The 20,965-nt window shown below is 35.2% G+C and overlaps 1 protein-coding gene across 21 annotated transcripts in view; it reads left to right on the top strand.

Moving 5' to 3' along the window:
* MEF2C (myocyte enhancer factor 2C) overlaps window positions 1–19,871 on the top strand; it is a 136,189-nt gene extending 116,318 nt beyond the window's left edge. For 12 of the 21 annotated variants that reach the window (XM_027877707.1, XM_027877753.1, XM_027911693.1 and 9 more), the window contains 5 exons: window positions 4,678–4,850; window positions 6,061–6,084; window positions 7,020–7,149; window positions 8,040–8,175; window positions 15,118–19,871. In XM_027877707.1, coding sequence (XP_027733508.1) covers window positions 4,678–4,850; window positions 6,061–6,084; window positions 7,020–7,149; window positions 8,040–8,175; window positions 15,118–15,439 — 785 coding nt within the window. In that variant the 3' untranslated portion in view covers window positions 15,440–19,871. The remainder of the gene's footprint in view (window positions 1–4,677; window positions 4,851–6,060; window positions 6,085–7,019; window positions 7,150–8,039; window positions 8,176–15,117) is intronic. The other 9 variants (XM_027877870.1, XM_027877853.1, XM_027877862.1 and 6 more) reach the window with 3 other exon arrangements.
* Window positions 19,872–20,965: the final 1,094 nt, after the last annotated feature.

Raw genomic sequence — 20,965 nt, 5'->3', positions numbered from 1 at the left:
TTTTCTGTGTGAAGATAGGTGCAGATTGGTTTTCTTTTCCTACTTGCAGTTAGTAAAGGTTGTGTACTGTGAAATGACTAGCATTTGACATGTGAGTAAGAACGTTCAATTACCTTTTTTAAAATTATTTTTAGGTGAATGCCAATACAGCTTCCTAACATTAGTGCTTTTTTGCTGTATCTGTTTATTTTGGGTGGTAAACCATAGCCTATTCCAACAGTGTGCATGCGTAAAAAAAAAAAAAGAAAAAAAAAAAGACATGATGTAAGGGAGAAAAGAGAGAAAATTGCCTTTTAATTACGGGTAGGAACAATTAGCAGTCCTTCAGAAAGTGGGAAAATGAACTGAGTGAAGACTGCAAAACTGGGTATAAATTTAGCAAAATTTCTTCTACTGCATTGATTTTTTTTTTATATACACATATTTTGGAGTTGATTTGTGGCATAGTTTGCTCTCACGTATATATAGATTAATTCTACATTTAACATTCTTTATAAGAGGCTTGGTGGTCAGTCCAAGTATTGTATCTATGGGATATGCATTTAACATTACCCAGTAAAAACCAGAAATCCTTTATGAAATTGAAAGTATACACATTCACCTTGGAAGAAATTTTGAAATTTTCAGAAGACGATACAGTTGTTGGAAACTTGAAAGGAGCTTTGATATTTATTAAAACTCCTTCAAGAATATGAATGTTCTGTTCTTATTACAATTAATATAGGTAGACATCCCAGATTCCTAAAGATGTCTTAAGTTCTCAATACATATGGTCAGTGAAAAGCACTAGAGTAAAGAAAAGAGAAGAAAGGATGTATAAATTGTATGTCTTATTCTTTGTGTTTGTAGGACTACCATAGAGGATTTTTCATTCAGTATATTTTTATATCTTTGAAACCACTAATAAAAAAAATAATAATAAAAAAAAAAAGTAGGAACATGACAGTTTCAAAATTCAAGAAATCAAAGTATAAATTTTTTTTTAATTTTTCAAGCCTTTAGGGCTTGGAATTATGACAACGCTGTTTAAGAATGTTGAGAGATATGGAAAAAAATTATTATTTCCTCATTTGTGTTACCTTAACACATAGAAAGTTTCCTGGCTTTAATGCTCAGTATGAAATTATTGACCTAACTCTGAGAATTGCAAAAATTGCAGCCACTTGACAATGCCTATAAACCAATGACCATAACTCTTTCTAAGATACAGGTGTTCCTAATGGGAGATGAAAGGAGAGATGTAAACTTTGCTCTCTGTCGTGTCCTGAGTAAACTTGTGCGCTTCTGGTATCATTAAATTCTTAAAATATGGAAGGGACCATTCAAGTGTCCTTTTTGAATTAATAAATCCTGGTGCACAAAAGTACATTTTCTGGATGTTTTTAGAAAGTGATGTTGCCAGGATTAATCTTGCAGTTTGTACTTTTATGGAATTCCTTCTAAAGTCAATGGCACCTGTGCCTCAGTGCACAATGTGGGAGCATGCCCAAGAAGAGTGTTCAGTGCTCAGAAGGCACTTGTCCTTATATCCTGCCATTAGTCCAAATGCAAAGTCTGGCACTGCATCTCTTGACAGGTTCTGCTTCACTTCTTTCTTTTAGAAACAAGCTCTTTTACGTGTAAAATATTTTTACTCTTTCAAGTTAATATAACAAACAGTATAAGGAAATATCATTTTCTCTGAAAACTTATTGAATTGAAAATGCTGTAAATTTGCAAATTCTGACATATGCCCTTTAAAACTTGTGCATCCACTGTTTGTATTTTCATTATGCACTACAGAATATATTTGTACTGTTTAAAAATGTTCTATTCCAGCAGAAATATGGCTCTTAACCAAATAAAAATGTAAAACGAACTTGCTCTAAAATCCATCTGGTTTTCATTTTCTTATAATCTATAATCAGGAAATCCATTCATACACGACATATAATTTTTGCGCTTTCAAGTGGATAGTGAAATGCAATGTTCTGCATAGAGTCACATCTAAATTGATAATTGTCCAGGCAAAGTGTAATTTTAAAGTATAGCATGAAGGAAGGTTTAATTTGTACATTGGAAGTCTTATACATATTTTTTTTTGCCTCTGAATGTAAATGAGGCTATTCTCTTCAGTAGATTTTTCTGAAGGTGGGACAGCTGCCTCACAGCAGGCCACAGCCCTCTTGAGTTAAAAGGATACAGTTTAAAGAGCTGGTTTAAATGCAGACTCTTCTTAACTTTAAACTGCATGCATGCATTCAATATTGATTTCCAAATGATGGGTTTCTGTATCATTGGTTTAAGGTCCACAGTCTTACATTCCTGAATCCTCATTATACCAGAAGAATAACAATTTGGTGGCTGGATAGAGGAATGATTATTACACGGCTCTAAAATGCTATCTGGCATAATATGTCATGAACCGCAGAAATCTCCTGGTAAAGAAAAGATTGCAATAGTTCTTTAAAAGAATTTTATGTTCTTAAATATAAATATAAGTAATTTGATCACTGTTCAAACTATTTGACATCAGTAGGTAAATAAAATAAAGGTCAGATGAGTTAAGGTTTTTACAGAAACATTTCATCTCTTAGTGTTTAATAGTGAATTATATTAAGTAAATTTTAAGTAGAAAATGAGAGTTCTTTCTTGTAAGGGATTTTATTCTCAAAAAATCTCAATTAGAAACAAACATATAGAGTACAGTGCATTTTGTTTTGCTGCGTATCTGCTTCAAAGACTTTCATTGTCAGTCTCTGAACAAGTTCTTGTCATACAACAGATTTAACAAGGAGTTTTTGAATATAGCCTGTAGAAAACCAACACGAGAGAAATTCTACTTTTGCTTCAGTTCCCCCTGTTGATCACTTCTCAACACATTACTTTTTCAGTATTCAGTTTGTAAAAGATGAACTTTTAAAAAACCCTGTGTTTTCAAGTAGAAAATATTGTCATATATTCAAAATACACCTTCTAATCTCACGCATACACTTCTTTTCATTAACATTTTATCTTACTAACTGTAAGATATTAAAGAAATAACAGGATTAACTATGAAAACTATTTTAATACAAAATCTCTGAAGTGATCTGAGTGCTTTTAAGTTTTCGTTTTTTTGCAAAGGCCTATGAGATCATGATAATAAGAAGCATGAGAATAAATAAACCAGGCCACAGCAGTTACTAAAGGTACATCATAAGTACAGAAGTCAAGCACTTTTTGGTAATTTTCCTGTGTCCTAAGCCTAGTGTTCACAGTTCAGGGTCTTCCAGAGCCTGAAGTGGTATTTTTGTATTTAAAAGCCTTTGACAGATTTTATTTCTGTGAATTTGCTGATCTGATAAATACAATTAACTAATGTGCTTGAGGATTAAAAACTCGATTTAATCTTAGTTATGATTGGATGCACTTCTTTGTCCTTAACCAGAAAAGCTAATCAGTCTCATATACTGTCATTTTTATTCCCATCTCATAGACATTATCAAATTTAGTTCCATAATCCATTTATGTCTTTTAGGGCTGTAAACTCCATTAAATCTGGGGTGTGGTGGGGAGAAGTGAGATACTCCTTCTTCACTGAATTTGGGACTACAGAGAAAATTTGAAGGTCCAGGTTTTCTGACCCACAGGGCTCTGCCACTGTCCCTAGCTCATCTTCTCAAATGAATTCTAGGTTGTGTGTCACAGCTCAAGAACTATGAACAAAAGCTGAGCACAGAACAGGAAGTCTTCCCTAGCATTTTTTCCCTTGGCATTTATACGTAAAAGTTTTTCTTTCTGTAATAGTTTTTGTTCTATTCCCTCCCTGTGACTGGGCCGTTTCTGTACATCTCTTGAGACTATGCAGACAGAATTTCAAGGTTAGGCTAAAAAGTCATCTTTTCCCCCAGCCTTTGTTTGGGTAAGAGGTGAAATCAGGCAGAGAAAATAGAAAGGGCTCATTTTAGTGGAATAGTAGGTCATTAACCTTAAGGAAACACAGTTGTCAGTCTTGTGTGGTGAGAAAAGGAAACCCTTTTCTGTAAAAGGCAAATGAAGCATTCCCTTGTCAGAACTGTTCCTGGAGCCTGCAACAGAGAGATGAAGATGAAAGATATGGTGGTATTTTCCAAATAAAGTTAAGATCTTGCTCCCATTGACTTTAGTGTTGACAGAATCAAGTCCAAAAAGTGTAGTGAAAGAAAGCCAAAAGCATTTACAAATCTTCTTAGTCCTCCCCTTTCTTTTCTGGAAATTATAGCCTTGCTATACTCATCCTTTGTTTAAAAGCAAAACAAAATCATGACCTACAAAGGGCTGAGTCAGGAAAGGCATGATGCTCTGTAGTTGTCAAGAAAACATGGAATAACTCTGACATTTTTTAAGCCCTTAAATTATCTGACTTTCCCAATTCTCTTGTAAGGCAAATATCAGATACTGGTTGCTACAAGGGCACAGTTATATACCACAGTGCTGTAAACAGTCATATTTCAGCACATCTCTAAGTTGTCAACAGCCATGAGAGAAAGCATTTCAAAACCAATTGTTCCAAATATAGCATATGTTGTGTTTTTCCATAAAGACACGACATAGGTATTCACCATGAGTTTTTTATTTCACATTTTTAATGTTGAGGTTTCAAAAATACAGAGGAGTTTATCAAACTTCTCTCTTATTTTTATGTTTTTTTTAATTTCTCTTTTTTTACCTAAACAGGAAATGGATATGGCAACCCCCGCAACTCACCAGGTCTGCTGGTCTCACCTGGCAATTTGAATAAGAATATGCAAGCAAAATCTCCGCCTCCGATGAATTTGGGAATGAACAACCGCAAACCAGATCTCCGTGTGCTTATTCCACCTGGCAGCAAGAATACCATGCCATCAGTGGTAATGCATTTCAAAGCTTTTCTTTTTCTCTTCAGATAAGAGTTACTTGGGAATTTCAAAGCTGGATCAAGCAATTAAATTCTTGCTTGTTTGGTCTTTCTTTCTAACCTTAAGGTTTGACATCAAGCTGAGGATGTAGGCTGAACCTCTATGATTGCTTTTTTGAAGCCATATTTACTTCCTCCCTTTTTTCTGGTAGTTGCAAAATAGGAACTGTGTCCTGCACAGTCTAAACTTCTGCAGTCTCTTTCCTTATTAGCTGAAAGAACCTTTCCTGGATTTGTTATAAAGACTGAATTTAACTCTGAGTATTCCTAACCTATTATGTTTTTCTTAAACATTTAGCCACACAGACTCTCAGCAAATGACATATTAACTGTAAATAAATTGAAGTCTATTACTTTGAGCTCCAAATTTTGTAAGGATAAGAGCAAAAGAAGAGGAAGAGAAAAATGAGCATGAAGTTTTGGTATCTCCTGCCAGGATTAGTGAAATTTACGCAATATATTACTCTAGAAGGTTGAATTGGGAAGAAGGTTTCATGTGCATATCTTGTAGTTCCCTTCCAAAAGCCAGCTAGTGTTTGCAAGTAAATCTTTTGTGAGTGATTTAACATCAAAAGTGAGCTTAAACTAAAAGGTAGCTTGACAGTAAATTTAAGTGACAATAGAAAGGCAGCTTTCCATTATATAACAGACATTATTAAAACAACTTCCAAGATGGTTACTTTAGCCTGATGAAAAACAAATTAACCATCAAACTGGAAACCCCCATAAATGAGATGCTGCCTTCTAAGCGAATAAGTACCAAATAGTGCTACAGGGCAATACTCAAAGTCAACCAAGGCTGTAATAAACTGTTTGCATCAAATTATTTATTTCAAGGTCCTTAAAACTGATATTTTCCAAGGGATTTTTTGAGTGGTCAGGTGTTGCATGATAATCTGCAACCAACGGGGCTGTGGAAGAAACAGTGAATTCTTAAGGAAAGTCTTGTGCTGAAAACTGGATAAATTGCCCCTAGAACTGAGACAAACATTCCACTAGAAGGACAAATAAGAGATCTATGAGGTGTTATTTTTCCAAACTATGCTCAGAAAATGTTTAATTTGCTACCCCTATCAGATGAAACTAAAAGCTCAGCTAGAAACCTGCATCCTGGAAAATATTTATATTCACTAATTTTTAACACTCCTTTCCTATGCAATCAGTCTGAGGATGTTGATCTGCTTCTGGTAAGTGGTAATGATGTTCATCTTAATAACAAGGAAAAGGAAAACAGTTATTTTTCATTATGTAGGTGAAATGTTGGTTGAAATAAAATGGAAAATGCTACCATAATAAATACGTTGGGAAGAGAAAGCTCATTGTAATTTTCTTAGTAGAATAATGTAGAAGACCAGGTGTAGTTGTTGCACATATTCAAATTATGCCTGCTAGAATTAATCTTTCTTGTTACTGATGCTTTAAGAGCATGTAAACTTTTATTGTTGAAGGTGGTACAACCTTGTTGTGGCTCTCTGGTCATTTTTTCCTACCACTCACAGAATTAGAGTTCTCTAGTGTAATTTTTACAGTGCAATATCTAGTGCCTTTGAGTTAAAGATAAGTGTGTAACTGCTGTGCTACGTAGGAGCCTTGAAGGTTTTTTTTAGTGCACAAAAACTACTCTGAAGTAGTCAGAGCACCATCTGCTGGTAAGACTTCAGCGTTCAGCAGTCTGGGAGTGCCCCTCACTTTCAAAATCCAGTGAGGCTGGGTTTGAGGGTTTTTCTTTCATCTTTTAGTTTTGTTTTGCTTTGTGGGTTTTGTTGCTGTTGTTTGAGGTGTTTTTTTTCTGTTTGAGTGAAAAGGAAAACAATGGGAATGGAGCTTATATATTTCATAAGTTTTTCACATGATCTGTTCTTCTACCCACAATAAAAGCAATCTTACAAGTTCAGTTACCTAGGAGATACTGATGTAATGTGTTACTATGGTGACAACTGGTCTCTTGAAGGCTTGTAAATGATAGGGTTGGCAGAGTTCATCAGAGCCACATGTTAAAGGATTAATTTCTAGAAATTTGTATCAGCCTGTATTTCTCATGCACAGAACATACACAGAAAGCAAATATACTCAAATTACTTGAAGCTAGTCAATAATATGTTTATTTTACTTACTTTAAAAGAATCAAAGGATAAATAACTCCCAGTCTGCTCAGTCATTGGCTACTCCAGTGGTTTCCGTAGCAACTCCTACTCTACCAGGGCAAGGGATGGGAGGATACCCATCAGCAATCTCAACAACATATGGTACTGGTAAGTATGGGTGCAGGATGCAAGGGATGGGGGAGGGAGCAAGGTGCTGACAAGTGTCTATCTTAGTACTAATGAATTAGCTAATGTTCCTTGGGAGAAACTGAAAATTCATAGCTGATATGCTTTTGCACTACATTTGCTTATTCTGTGCCTGTCACTAACTTCAGACACATCTATTTTAAAGTCAGCTGTCTTGTTTGAATGAAAGACTGATTTGGTAGCTTTCTTTCCTTGGCTTTAATAAAATTTAAAAAAAAAAATGTAACTTAAAAGACAGTTCTTAGTCTTCTATGGAGGTACCTTCTATGTGGTTGAGTGCACCATCCTAAAGCCATGAGGGTAGTGGGAAGGAGCAGCTTCAGTGTGGCCACATCAGAGTTCAATAACTTTGTGGGCTATCACACAGTTACTTGGGAGGGCATAGAAATGAAGCCTCCAGAGATCCATCGCAGTTCCTGTTTTGTATTGCTACTGTACAGAGTATGCTAATACACAGATCCAATGCTCTTAGAGAAGACACATTTTGTTCAGAAACAATCTTCCTGCTAGGTTCTGCAAGGAAGACTGTAACCAAAATATTATGTTTTTCAAGTCTTTCTGACAGTGCTTTTGTAGTTACGGTGGATATACAGTCTAAGAATGCTTTGGATCTTTCAAACCCAGTAAATCCCTGCTAAATTACAGAATAATTATTAGTGCATTATTTGCTTCCAAGTTAATGAGTTGAGGGAAGAGGAAGGTTTACTTTTTTTCTGCTGCAACTTAATGTGATTGGTGTAATTAAAATTAAAAGGGTTATGAAATGACGTGAAAATTACTATGCTAGTTGTTGTTTAATTGCTTCCTCTTTAATTCTCTCTTAATTACTGTCTTTCTGTTTTCAAATCTAGAATATTCTCTGAGTAGTGCAGATATATCATCTCTCTCTGGGTTTAATACAGCCAGTGCTCTTCATCTTGGTTCTGTGACTGGCTGGCAACAGCAACACCTACACAACATGCCACCATCTGCCCTCAGTCAATTGGGGTAAGTAGTGTTTTTTTTATTTTATTATCCTAGAGTGACTTCAGTCTCCCCAGTAATTCCAAATGTAAAATATGTCAAGAAAACATATCTGCACATATTTACTCTGTGTAAGAATTCCATTTTGCAAAACTGGAACTACATATTCAATGGAAAATTTACTAAGTAGCTACTATGAAATATTGTGTCCATGACATTTTCTTGGTAGTGTGCTCTTTCTGTTTTAGTTTTTATTTCTGTAAATAGCATTTTATTTCAATACTAAAACCAAACGGAACACCTATTGTACTATTGCTGGATTTTGCTATTTATTCTTTTTATTTCCAGTTATTATAGCACAAACATTTACAGTAAACTTGAAATTTTTCTAAATATTTTTAATCAAGTAAGAACTACATGATTATTTGACCTGAGATTAAGCCTTAACCTTATCTAATAATCACTATTCCCTTCTGCTCAACTCTGACATAACAGAAAATAGCATAATTAGGCCTAAGAATTGTGATCCCACAAAAAACCATTGTGATGTGCTGGTGTTGAGGAGTACAGGTATTCCTGTCCTCTAGTGGTTAATTTTGAGACATTTATTCAAGTTTTGGAGAAGCACACTGCTCGAACATTTCAGGATCTTTAGAAGTGTGAAAATTCACAAAGGGAGATCACCTAATGCATTCTTGAACATGCGACCTGTTGGCTCATTGAAATGAACAGGTGTATGATTTTCAGAAATTATAATGTCTTCAATTTCTATTGAGTAAGAACAGAGGCAGGCAGCACTGTGGCACACATAGACCTGTATGAGTAGACACGTTTGAATTTTAAAAGTTTCAGTTATAAAAATAGAAGTTGAAAACAGCAGGAGTATATTTATGAGGGGTAATTTTATTCAGATGCATTTGAATTTTTTTTCAGAAAGAGATGTTGCATATATGCTATTTTTTCTTCAAGATGGTTACCATAATGTAGAACTATTTAATACTATAAATGTGTCTTAAACTTCAAAATTCTCCTTCTAGTTTATCTGAATGCTTTTTGTAACTTATTTTGATACCTTTTCAATGTACAGACAATCTGGGCTTTTAAGGACAGCTATACAAGTGTCTCAAAGAAAAAAAAATTTAAACCTCATTTCTGTATAAATAAGTATATAAAGATACTAATGATAAAAAAACGTGCAATTGAAGTAGTTGCTGATATAGAAAAAAATAGTCTTAATTTCTTTCTCTTAAACTTCTATTTTCTTTTTGAGTTTGCACAGTTTCTGGGGCAGCATTCAGACTAAAGGTTCAGCTAAAGACATAAAGTCTCGGATTGAAAGCTCACATTGGACATCAGTGTATAAACTTCCAATAAGATGATTGTTTTCAGTGGCATACGAAAGAATGTAACAAGGCTATTTGGTTAACCAAAGAAATGTATAAATTAAATCCTAAACTAACTGCATGCCTTTTCAGACATGTCATACATCATGATCTGTTTCCAATCCATATCACAGAATGTCAAAGTGTAATGACTGTGGCTGTGGAATATATTCTGAGTTCCTACTTTTATTATTATTATTGCAATGATTTGTAAATTAATTCAGCTATGAAAGCTGCTTCACTGACAGTTCTGAAGAAGTCTTCTATCTCTGCAGAAAACCATAAGCCTTTATTTTAGTCACTGAGTTCTGCATGCAAAGGCACCTGTGCTAACTTTTGGATTATTTGAAAAACTTGAAATTGTATAGAACATATTCAGTCCATGTCAAGATGAGCTAGAATTTTCAGGAAGATTTAAAAATCAAATAAAATTACAGTCATCCTCTTATATTTGAGAAAATACATCTAGAAAGCTTTTGACAACTTTGCTGACTTAGGTCCTATACTGAACAGATTTGGCAACTGTGAGATATTTGTTGTTATCAATATTCTGTAAAGATTTCTGAGAAAACAGGTGATTTAGTGGAAGAGGCATTCTAGTTCTCCCTCAGGTTTTGTTTTTCACCAAAGTCTAAAGGTGAAAACCAACTCTACTTCCGCAGTGCTGGACAAAGGAATTTGATTAGTAATAGAGTAGGACAGGGTTAAATGTATTAGCATGCTCCAGATAAGTCCCCAACAATTTCAGCAGCACTGTCAGAACAATCTTTAGGTAATTGGAGGAGATCTCTGCAACCTGGCTCTTCATTCATATTGACTCTGCAATTAATAGCCATACTCGTTCTGGTTTACTTGAGGGCAAATATCTGAGGACAGGGTTCATCTTCCCTGTCTGTGCAGCTTTTGGTCTTTTGCAGAACCTGGTGAACCGCATAACAATGTAGAGCCTGTTTTGATATGACTGGAACACTAAAACAAGATAGACTTTTCAACTTTTTAGGTTAAAAAGCAAAATGATCTTTTAAATGGGTCTGCATCTGGAAAAAATACACACAAATTCTATTGAAAATCATTCCATCCCAGACTTTGGGATTTGGTCTGAATATTGCTTCAGTGTCTCTTACAGAGAGGGTTATTGCTTATTTAAAATGTACCAAAGAGTCTAACATAAATTAATTGCTGATAACCAGAAGAGAAATTAATTCCAAACATTATAATAAGAGATCCAAATTTTTGGCACAAATCCATTATATGGAATATGTTTTCTTGCATCCATATTTCCCAGCTTAAGTCACAATCTTTTCTTCCTAAATTAACAACCAAGGTGAAATTTTTGCTTTCCTAAAATATGAATGCAAACATAGAAACAATATTTCACCTGAAGAATCTTCAGTATAGATAGTTTTTTGCATAAGAAAAGTTTTTCCAAACTTCTGTCCACTCAAACAAAGTTTTCCAAAGTCATATGTACTGTTGACTTATTCTGTGACCCTTAGATAACAAGATTATTACTTAGCAATGATTAATTTTGATAATAACCGCAGCTAAATACAGGCAAATATCCTCCATTGAACCATTTTTACTGAAAAATTTATATACAGTGACGTCAAGTTTAATGAATTTGTATCAGTTCTGCCAATCTGCTTGTTTTGAATAAAAAGCTCGTATATTTCAGACTGAGCCTTTTATTCTTATTCCTGTATTAGAAATAAGATGTTCCAGTGATTCAGTTTCTTGTTACTATTTGTTTAGAAATGTCTTTTTAAAAAGTGTAAATTCTAATGTGTCAGAGCTAATCAAAATACCTTGACACAGAAATTCTTATTCTGCTGTTACTTTGACCAAAAAAATTCATATTAAAAAACAACAACAACAACAACAAAAAAAAACTACCTAAAGAAAGAACAAAGGGGAGGAAGGTTGCATTGCTAGCAAGTCAAAAATATCCTCTATTCTCCTACCTACAAATTAGCACATAACTAAAGTTGCATAACTAAATTCTGCAGTGAATTTTCAATGGTTTATTACTTGTATTTATGGGGGAAAATTGGATGAAGTGAGGAAGTAAACTAATCTAGAGATGCAAGTGTGGACATAGGTATGTCAGGTTCCATCTTCCTTCAATAGATTACTTTCTCCTCCTGGAAAAGTCTGCCTAGTGCATGTTTGTGTCCTCCCTTGTCACCTACTCAGACCTGCACTTCTGCCTGTGCATGCTGAGTGAGCTTCAATACCAGCTGGAGGTTCAAATAGATGGAAACACACACAGAACTGATCTCACTGACATCAGTGACGACCAAACTTCCTTCCAAGCTCATGACACCCCATCTTGCTCCCCACCTCTCACACAGCAGAGCTGTGTAGTTCTTCATTGTGGAACCTAGACAGGAACCGACATTTCTCCATGTGCCCATCATAATCTAAATAAACACCACATTTTCACTACACTGGTCTCAATGGGAACTGCTGTGCCAAAATAAAACATTAATTTTCTTCATTGTCCCCATAAAATTAAGTATTTTTATACAATATGTGGAAAAAGGTGATGACGTCAACATGAGTGGACTGCCAGGCACCTACTGAGTGCACATAATGATACACAAACTTTGAAGTCATTTCCTTTATTTTCTCAGTGGGTTTCCCATATTCAAATCTAATTTGTTTTCTAGAGAATTTAGTGTAGATTTCAAATGATAAAAAGATGTCATGCTTGGACCAAAGTCATGTAGTTATATGAAGCAACAGTGTAAAATTTGCATTGTAACATATCAGTGCAAACAGCTGTTTGTACACTCACACATGTACAGGAAATTAAATCATTTTGTAACTGGCACAATTCTCACTTTTTATAATAGAACTTCTATTCTAAATAGGTCAGTCCTCTGTTTAGAATACAGGTCTAAAGGCTGCACCTAAGTATATAGTATTTCACAATTCACATGTATGTGTAATAATAGATTTCCCTTGTAAGGGACCATTTTAGCTTAGATGAGATTCTAAGAAAAATATTTCAGAAAATATTTATGAAATAATGTAAAATAAAGTCCAATAAATAGATATTGAAGTTTAGAAATAGTTTTGGCAGGAAAAAATATATTTAAAAAGGAAAAAAAGTTGTGAATAAAAATAATTGCTGCAATTTATTTATGTTGTTTTAAACCTCAAAAAATCAGTCCTGACCTACCAAAATGACTTCTTAACCTTTTTTAAATTTATTTTTAAAAAAAAATGTTCAAAATACAAATCAACCTGAAGCATTATAAAACTGTCTCTAGTTTGTATGCCAGGTATTTATGCAACCCTGTTGATAAATCACAAGGAGTCTCTGGAAAGTCTATAGAAGTGCATTCTCATACTCACTTCTGAAGCACTGTTAAAAAGGCAATATTACAGTACAGCAATACCAGCCATCTTTCACTGAAAATTCAGCTTATCCCTCTAGATTTGTTACTTTGGGGGCTGTCACAGGATAGAATGCAAGTATGTTCCATGTGAACACATTTGACTGAATATGGTTATTTTTATCTAGCATGGGTTTTTTAGTTATCCCAGGTTTGCAAAATGACATGTCATTTGCTCAAATCAAACACTTCTAAATCAAATCCCCAGGCTCCACCATCCTTTATAATGGAACTTTCAGGTTTATCTATAAGCTTGGCATCTGAAATCATATGTAATCTTATCATACATGCGAAAGTGACAGCTTGTTTATTCAGGTGAAGTCCTAGGATCTCCTAAGCAACTGAAAAATTAAGTCACTGGAAATGAAAAACAAAAAAAAAAAAAATAAGGCAGAAATGTATATTTGATTCTTGTTGGATTCTTTTTTACAAGTTTTCAGGAAGAGTGGAATATTCCAATAACTTGGAATGGCAAAGTCTTATATTTACAGTTTCCTCTATGTGTTAATTTAATATCTACAAAAGCAAAAGCAAAGAAAATGTACTCATAGCAAAAAAAAAAAAAACAAAACAAAACAAAAAACATTAGCTACTATGAGTGCTATTACTCATGAACTCTGTAATTCATGAAAGGGCTTGTTGCAGATTTGGCACTGTCATCTGTATAGGAATCAAGGGTAGATAAAAGCAATTGGAGGTAGAATGTCCTCTTTTCTGTTTTCTAACAGGATCCATTAATGATTAAACACTGCAGTAATTCCTGATAAAAGCAGCTGGTATCATTCAATATTGAGGTCATGTAGTTTTATTTTAAATCTGTCAAAAGAAAAAAAAAAATCCATTTTGTCTTTCATCATAGTAGTAAATGTCAATCTCAGTTCTCAGCTGATGAGATACCAGGAAAAGTGGAGTATTTCAATAAACGAAAAGACCACATCTAAACTTAACTGTGTCTTCTACATGCTTAAAAATTCCTTCTAAATCCCAGTGTTGCATCTTCTTGAATTAAAAATGCCCGCTTATCCCTTTGGGTTTAAAATTCTGTAAAACCAAGTGGTCTCTTGCCCCTTCTGCCTTCCTCCCTCTGTATAAATAAATACTCATGACTAGAAACCTTGAAACTGTATCTATGGGGTTAGACACTAACTTCAGCCTAGCAGATGGTCTCTGAAGTGGAACACAATAGGAACTGGCATGTCAAGAATTCTATTTTAATAGCAAAAAGTTAGGTTTTGCCAGGAGGTGGTGCTTTTGTACAAAATATTGTGCAGATACAAATGAGCTCATTTCTCCTATAGAGAGAATGCATGTTCTCAATATTCCCTCTCCTCCCTGCCTGTTTCATCTTTCCTCTGGCATTACTTGCCCACAAAAATGCACAGGATAAAAATTAAAAAAGAGCTTAGAATAATTATACAGATTGAAAAAGTTTAAAAATTTTCACTGTATTATTCTGTCTGCTAACAGCATCCTCTGATTTGGCTTTCCTACATGCAAACAGTATAGGCCTCTGACACTACTTTTCATCTTCTCTTTGATAGTTTATCCAAAAGTGTTCTGGATTGAATTACAGATTCATAGATTTAAATTGTAGATTCACATCTCAATCCTTGCATTCCTATGCTATTTTATTCATATCAATCCTAAGACCAGTAATTTCAACTCTATTCTGAAAGGTTAAGGTATAAAACATACCAGGCCAGATTTTTTTTTTGTTTTTATTTTGCATCTGAAGTCACATGTCAAAATGAAGAGTAATAGAAGCAGTTGGGTGCATTCAAAGTAATTGGATTAATCCCAGCAGAAAGTCTATGCCTCCCCTGTCTCAGCCAGTGCATACACACGCACAGCATTAGTTACACAGAAACCTGCAGGTGGTTCCAACAGTGCAAAGGCTCGCCTCACCAAATTTGTGGTGACACTTGATTTTAAAAAAAATGGAGACAGAGAGATTGAAAGCAAGACCTCCTTCCAAACTGAGGGCATATCCCACTCAAGTCAACCACATTGTGGTGCTTTCATCTCCTCGAATTTGTGAATTCTGCCCAGATAACAGTCCCTATGCTCTCTGTGTGCGCTGGTCCTGCGCGAGCCTTTACACTGGTGTTTTGTGTGAGTGTTTGTGCATATCTGGGGGCTCCATGCCTCCTCCGTCTGTAACTGGGTTTCCTTTCCTCCTACAGAGCTTGCACTAGCACTCATTTATCTCAGAGTACAAATCTCTCCCTGCCTTCTACTCAAAGCCTCAACATCAAGTCAGAACCTGTTTCTCCTCCTAGAGACCGTACCACCACACCATCGAGATACCCGCAGCACACGCGCCATGAGGCGGGGAGATCTCCTGTTGACAGTTTGAGCAGCTGTAGCAGTTCCTATGATGGAAGTGACCGAGAAGATCACCGGAACGAATTCCACTCCCCCATTGGACTCACCAGACCTTCGCCGGACGAAAGGGAAAGCCCCTCTGTCAAGCGCATGCGGCTCTCTGAAGGATGGGCAACATGATAACATTATTACCTATTAGTTGTTTTTTTTTTTCTTGCAGTGTGTGTGTGCTATACCTTAATGGGGGGAGGGGGGAGGGGGTCGATATGCATTATATGTGCTGTGTGTGAAAAAAAAAAAGTCAGGTACTCTGTTTTGTAAAAGTACTTTTAAATTGCCTCAGTGATGCAGTATAAGGATAAACAGAAATGCTGAGATAAGCTTAGCACTTGAGTTGTACAACAGAACACTTGTACAAATTAGATTTTAAGGCTAACTTCTTTTCACTGTTGTGCTCCCTTGCAAAATGTATGTTACAATAGATAGTGTCATGTTGCAGGTTCAACGTTATTTACATGTAAATAGACAAAAGGAAAACATTTGCCAGAAATGGCAGATCTTTACTGAGAGAGAAAGCAGCTGTTATGCAACATATAGAAAATGTACAGAAGTTTTGACAGACCCAGCAGTTGGGTGGCCATGAATTGATTCTAGAAAGAGACTGGGTCACCTAACATACCGAAAATGCTCACAAACATGCAGGCATATTTTTAGAGTATGGCACTCATTTAAAAAGGATCAAAACATTTAAAGAGGACCATACTTGTAAAAATATTGAGTTCGAGGGCTGACATATTTAATTTTAAAAATTCTGGGTCTGCATCACTTATTAAATAAAAAAAAAAAGTATAAAAATATGTACATTACATTTTGCTTATTTTCATATTAAAAAGTAAGACAGAGTTTGCAAAGCAATTGTGGCTTTTGTAGTTTCCTTAAGCCAAATTGTGTTCTTTTTTCCTTGATAGCTTTGCTAATCTTTTAAACAGTCCTGAAGAAACAAACAAAAAAGGACTTTTTGTATAGAAAGCACTACCCTAAGCCTTGAGGAACTCCATGCTTTGCTAACCAAGATAACTGTTTTCTCTTTGCAGAAGTTTTGTTTTTGAAATGTGTATTTCTAATTATATAAAATATTAAGAATCTTTTAAAAAAAATCTGTGAAATTAACATGCTTGTGTATAGCTTTCTAATATATATAATAATTATGGTAATAGCAAAAGTTTTTGTTATCTTAATAGTGGGGAATTATATTTGTGCAGTTGCACATTTAACTATTTTCTTTCGGTTTTCTTTTACTGGGTATTTTACAGATCAAAGTCAGCCGTTGAAAGACTGATCTGTAAACAGTTAGACTTTACCCATGGTGTAACAACCTAAATCATTTTAATGCAGCATTTTACAATCAGTTGGGTGAACTGCGATCCATTGTATATACTGATTAGTTCTTTCATGCTGTTTTGTGCATTGTAACAAGTTAAGGGCCCTTCTATTACTTAACGTCCTGCGTATCTTGTAGTTTTCCATGGGTTAAATGACAAAGTGGCGTAACTTGGCCCTTTCTCATTAATGAAGCTGGTATTCTGCCTGTCAGAATTGGGTGTGCAGCTCGAACGGCTGTCAGCTACGTGAGTGCAGGTGAATATGTGCCGAAGCAGCAGAGAGAGGCAAAGGAAGGGATCAGCACAAATGTGCCTGGTATAAAGATTACTCCCCTCTCTCACAGACATCAAACGTCTACAGAGATCATCAATTAAAGGATCAAACAAAGTTGATTGATCTTACACAGCCGATGTTGGCCATCAGGTCCCTGGTTCTCACGGACCTCCGCAGTCACGTCATCTCACAGTGGGCACGTTGTTGAGCAACGCTCCCTGTGTGTTTACACCAGAGCAGGACTTGCTTTAGCATATGGTGTCCACATTTTGTCCAGCCTCATATTGTTCCTTTGACTAAGATAGCTTGACCAGAGGGAATGTGTCATTTTCTTCAAGTCCCTCTTTGTCCCTCTTGTTTATTAGGAAAAAAAAATGGTATATTCAAGTGTTTCAGTTGAATCTTTCTGTTGGAGGGGAAAAGTGTTTAAGCAAAATGTTAGTACCATAGTAAAACTGTAATATATCTCCTTTTTTCCAAGAGTCCTTCCAGGTCTCGCCTACATACATTGACACTATGATGAAGGATATAGCTGCGACAGCGAAATGTCAACGCAAAATATTTTGTTAAGGGAAATCCACACTCTTTTTTCCACCTGTATGTGCAGTTGCGTTGCACCGCTCAGTGATAGAGTGTATCTCTCTTTAGTAGAGAAGGATGATCAGACTACAGTGTGCATTAGGACATAGGCTCTTCACTTATCATGACTTTACAGAAGCCTGCCTTACAGGCACTGTCAGCCGTGCAGGGGCTAGTGTATAATCTGGAAACTCCTTAAGCAGAATACTGTGCTACTAATGCATCCATCTTATCTCGTGGAGCAAACTGCAGGGTAAACAAAGATACGCATGTTTAAAAAAAAAAAGAAAAAACAAAAAGAAAAAAGCACAAAAAGAAAAAAAAGTCAAATGGGGCCCATGATTAATTTTAAACCACAAAATAACCTGTTTTTGAAACCACTTTCTTCACCTTCAGATGAATCAATACTCATATTCTCTTCTGAGAATTTTAAACTTTGATGTGTCAAAAATATGCAAATATATCACAAATGTACCTTGTCATTTCAAGAAAAAATACAACTTTATCGGTATTGTAGTAGAAACTTGTCAGTGGGGAAGGGGATTTGGTCTATTGATACGTGAAGAATAGCCATATTAATAGTTTACCTTGCGATTTGCCTCAGCAACGCATGAAAAAAATGAAAGATACCATATTTAATGAAGATGCAGTATAATATATTACTGCAAGTAACTAAGCAGAAAGTAGCGTGAAAAGTATTGCCTGGGCAATTTATATTAACTCTGACAGTGATTTTTGTATAAACATGAGTAGAACAGAATCACGTGAAAATAAATGCCAGTCGGCCCTCTTGTTCCTGCTGCAGAGGGCAACTAACTTATACTGGCAAAATTGTGGGGGATAATGCATATTTGCAAACTGATCTAATGATAAGAAGCACAACTTTGATTGTGAAGTCACTTTCTGTAAACTATAACTGTCTACCTTTCTTGTTCCTTTATCTGTACCTTACCATTTATTGTATTTGCAAAGCTAATTTGGGTTTATTGTGTGATTCCTTTGTATTTAAGGAGTTTGGGGCAGAGCCCTGAAAGAGTATTAACATTTACTTTACCTTAACCCATGCTATATGATGTTTTAGGCAACATTCTTAATTGTAAGTTCAAACACCTGAAGTGGCATTCTAGACATCTGCAAGTATTGTATAGCTAAGCTAACCCCTATTAAAAGGTGTTGTCAGTTAGTGTTAATTGCTGGTGACAATTATATGATATACCCTATCTGCACAACATGTATATTGTATGCATTGAACCATTCGCAGTAAAGCTTTTGTCATTTCAGTGTCTTTCAAAAGTTGTGTTTTATAACAAAAATGGCTTATATTTTTCCCAGAAGAGGAATTTAGCAATTTTTAATGAATAATATAAAAACTATCTGTTGTCCTCAGATCTTTTTCAGGTAAAGCTAGCATAAGAATATAAGAACTCATAGGCTGTTTTAAAGGATGTCAACCCTTTTGTATTGTATGTGTTATCCTATATACCCTCTTTTATCTATAGTCTAACAGCTGTTTTGTTTTCCTTCTTCCTTCGCCTGGAAGGTAAATGCTTTGTAATTTTTTAAAAGCCACTTGAAACCTCAATAAAGGCTGTTGCCTAAACATGGCATACTTCATCTGTTCCTGTTTGTGCCATCTGCTGTGATGTCGTCAGTTACATGGCATTAATTTCCTGCCACTACAGGTCTCTTGAAGGACTGATGGAACATTGGTATCTGTTAGAATGCTTCAGACTGTAGATGTAATAAAAGGCTTTTGTTAATATATTTTAACCAAAGATGTGGAGCAATCCAAGCTTTGAGCCACAGACTTTATGCATCAAAAGTGTGTTTGATTATTTTAGTAATCAGGTGTTGCATTTCTACCTTCCCTTGTCATACCTCAGACTGATCCGTACCTCAGTTTGATTCAAAAAAAGGTCAGTTAAGTCATTTAAAAAAAAAAAAATTAAAAATAAAAAATGCAGTACCAGAGTCTTTTGTGGATTAATTAATATCAGACCTGGGTTACTGCAGGCATTACACTTGGATTGCTTCAGATGGTTTGTTGTATCCTTTTTTTTTTCTTTTTTTCTTCTCTTTCATGGGGATTTGCTTCCATAAAACAATGGTGATAACAAAATAGCTTGTAAATGGGAGCATACAAGCATTTGCAACAAATATTAAAGTAGAGGCTCACAGCGGCATAAGCTGGACTTTGTCGCCACTAGATGACAAGATGTTATAACTAAGTTAAACCACATCTGTGTATCTCAAGGGACTTAATTCAGCTGTCTGTAGTGAACAAAAATGGGAAAATTTCAAAAGATTCTCCTGCTGGAAATAAGGTATAATTTGTATTTTGCAGACAAATCAGTAAAGTTACTGGCTTTCTTAGTGATACGGTGTCTGTGGTGCATTTTTTTATTAATTTAAATGGTGTTCAGTTTTCACTGTTTCGCACTGTAACACATGAAAGAATCAGCACTTTAACTGCCAGCAGCTGCCTCGAGGTCCCGCTACCTATTCCTTGTGCTTGCTTTGAAAGCTAAGCACCTTTTCCTGGCACATATCACCCTACCAGTTTAGAGAAACTCCACTCTTGCTCTGGAGTCAATGTCATTTGGAATGAGGTCATCTGAATCTGTCTCTGATTAGCAGAGGACCTAGGCGAGATAATGCCTGGCTTTTGGTGTTTAATCACTGACAGGGAATACAGACTCTTGTACATACATGTCCTGTGAATCTACCCTTGGAGAGGACCATGCAAAAACCCTAAAAAAAACATGTTCTGTGTTAAAATAATACATCATTGGTTCTATGCTCTGTCTATATTCTCCAACATAACTGCATTGGGACTGTGTCAGAATTAATCTGTTAATTTTTTTTTTTACGGACTTTTTTCTACGTTTGGGTGTTTTAATATTGTTTTACTGACTAATATTTGTAGTTTTGGAGACTAAGAATAAAAGAATTGCTTTATTTTAACAAGATGTGTTTTCATGCCAGAGGCAGACAAGCTATTAATAACTTAAGGTGGTTGGTGAATGTGACAATTTCAAAAATAACATTGCAAGGCCTAGTTTCTAAAGATGTTTATAAAAGAAAACAGCAGCACTGTTATTCACCTTTCTTTTCATGACAATTTCTTTTAAGAGAAATGTTTCTAGTATTGCAGTGTTGGACACAGCATAGTAATTGGTTGCTAAAACTAGGATTAGATGTCTGTCATTGGTTTTCCTACATAATACATTTTTTTCCAGTAAATCACTTTTTTGTCATCATTGGTAAGAATAAGCAAAATATTTCTGAAAATGCAGTTGAAGTGTCTTAGAAAATTCATATTCTCGAGTCCTTCCTCCTGCAATCAATCAAATATGTGATTACTACTGATAATGCTATACCTGCACTGGAAAAGGAATTACTTAGCAAATAGAGTCCATTATACACTTTGTTCTGTTATTTATTACTCTGAAAAAAATAACCATAAACATA

The sequence above is a fragment of the Empidonax traillii genome, unplaced genomic scaffold (genome assembly GCF_003031625.1).
Source record: "Empidonax traillii isolate 1590-97213 ecotype Southwest subspecies unplaced genomic scaffold, ASM303162v1 scaffold4:size3804566, whole genome shotgun sequence".
Lineage (NCBI taxonomy): Eukaryota > Metazoa > Chordata > Aves > Passeriformes > Tyrannidae > Empidonax > Empidonax traillii.
The sequence above is the reverse complement of the archived record's forward strand: the minus strand, read 5'-3'. Positions and strand labels throughout refer to the sequence as shown.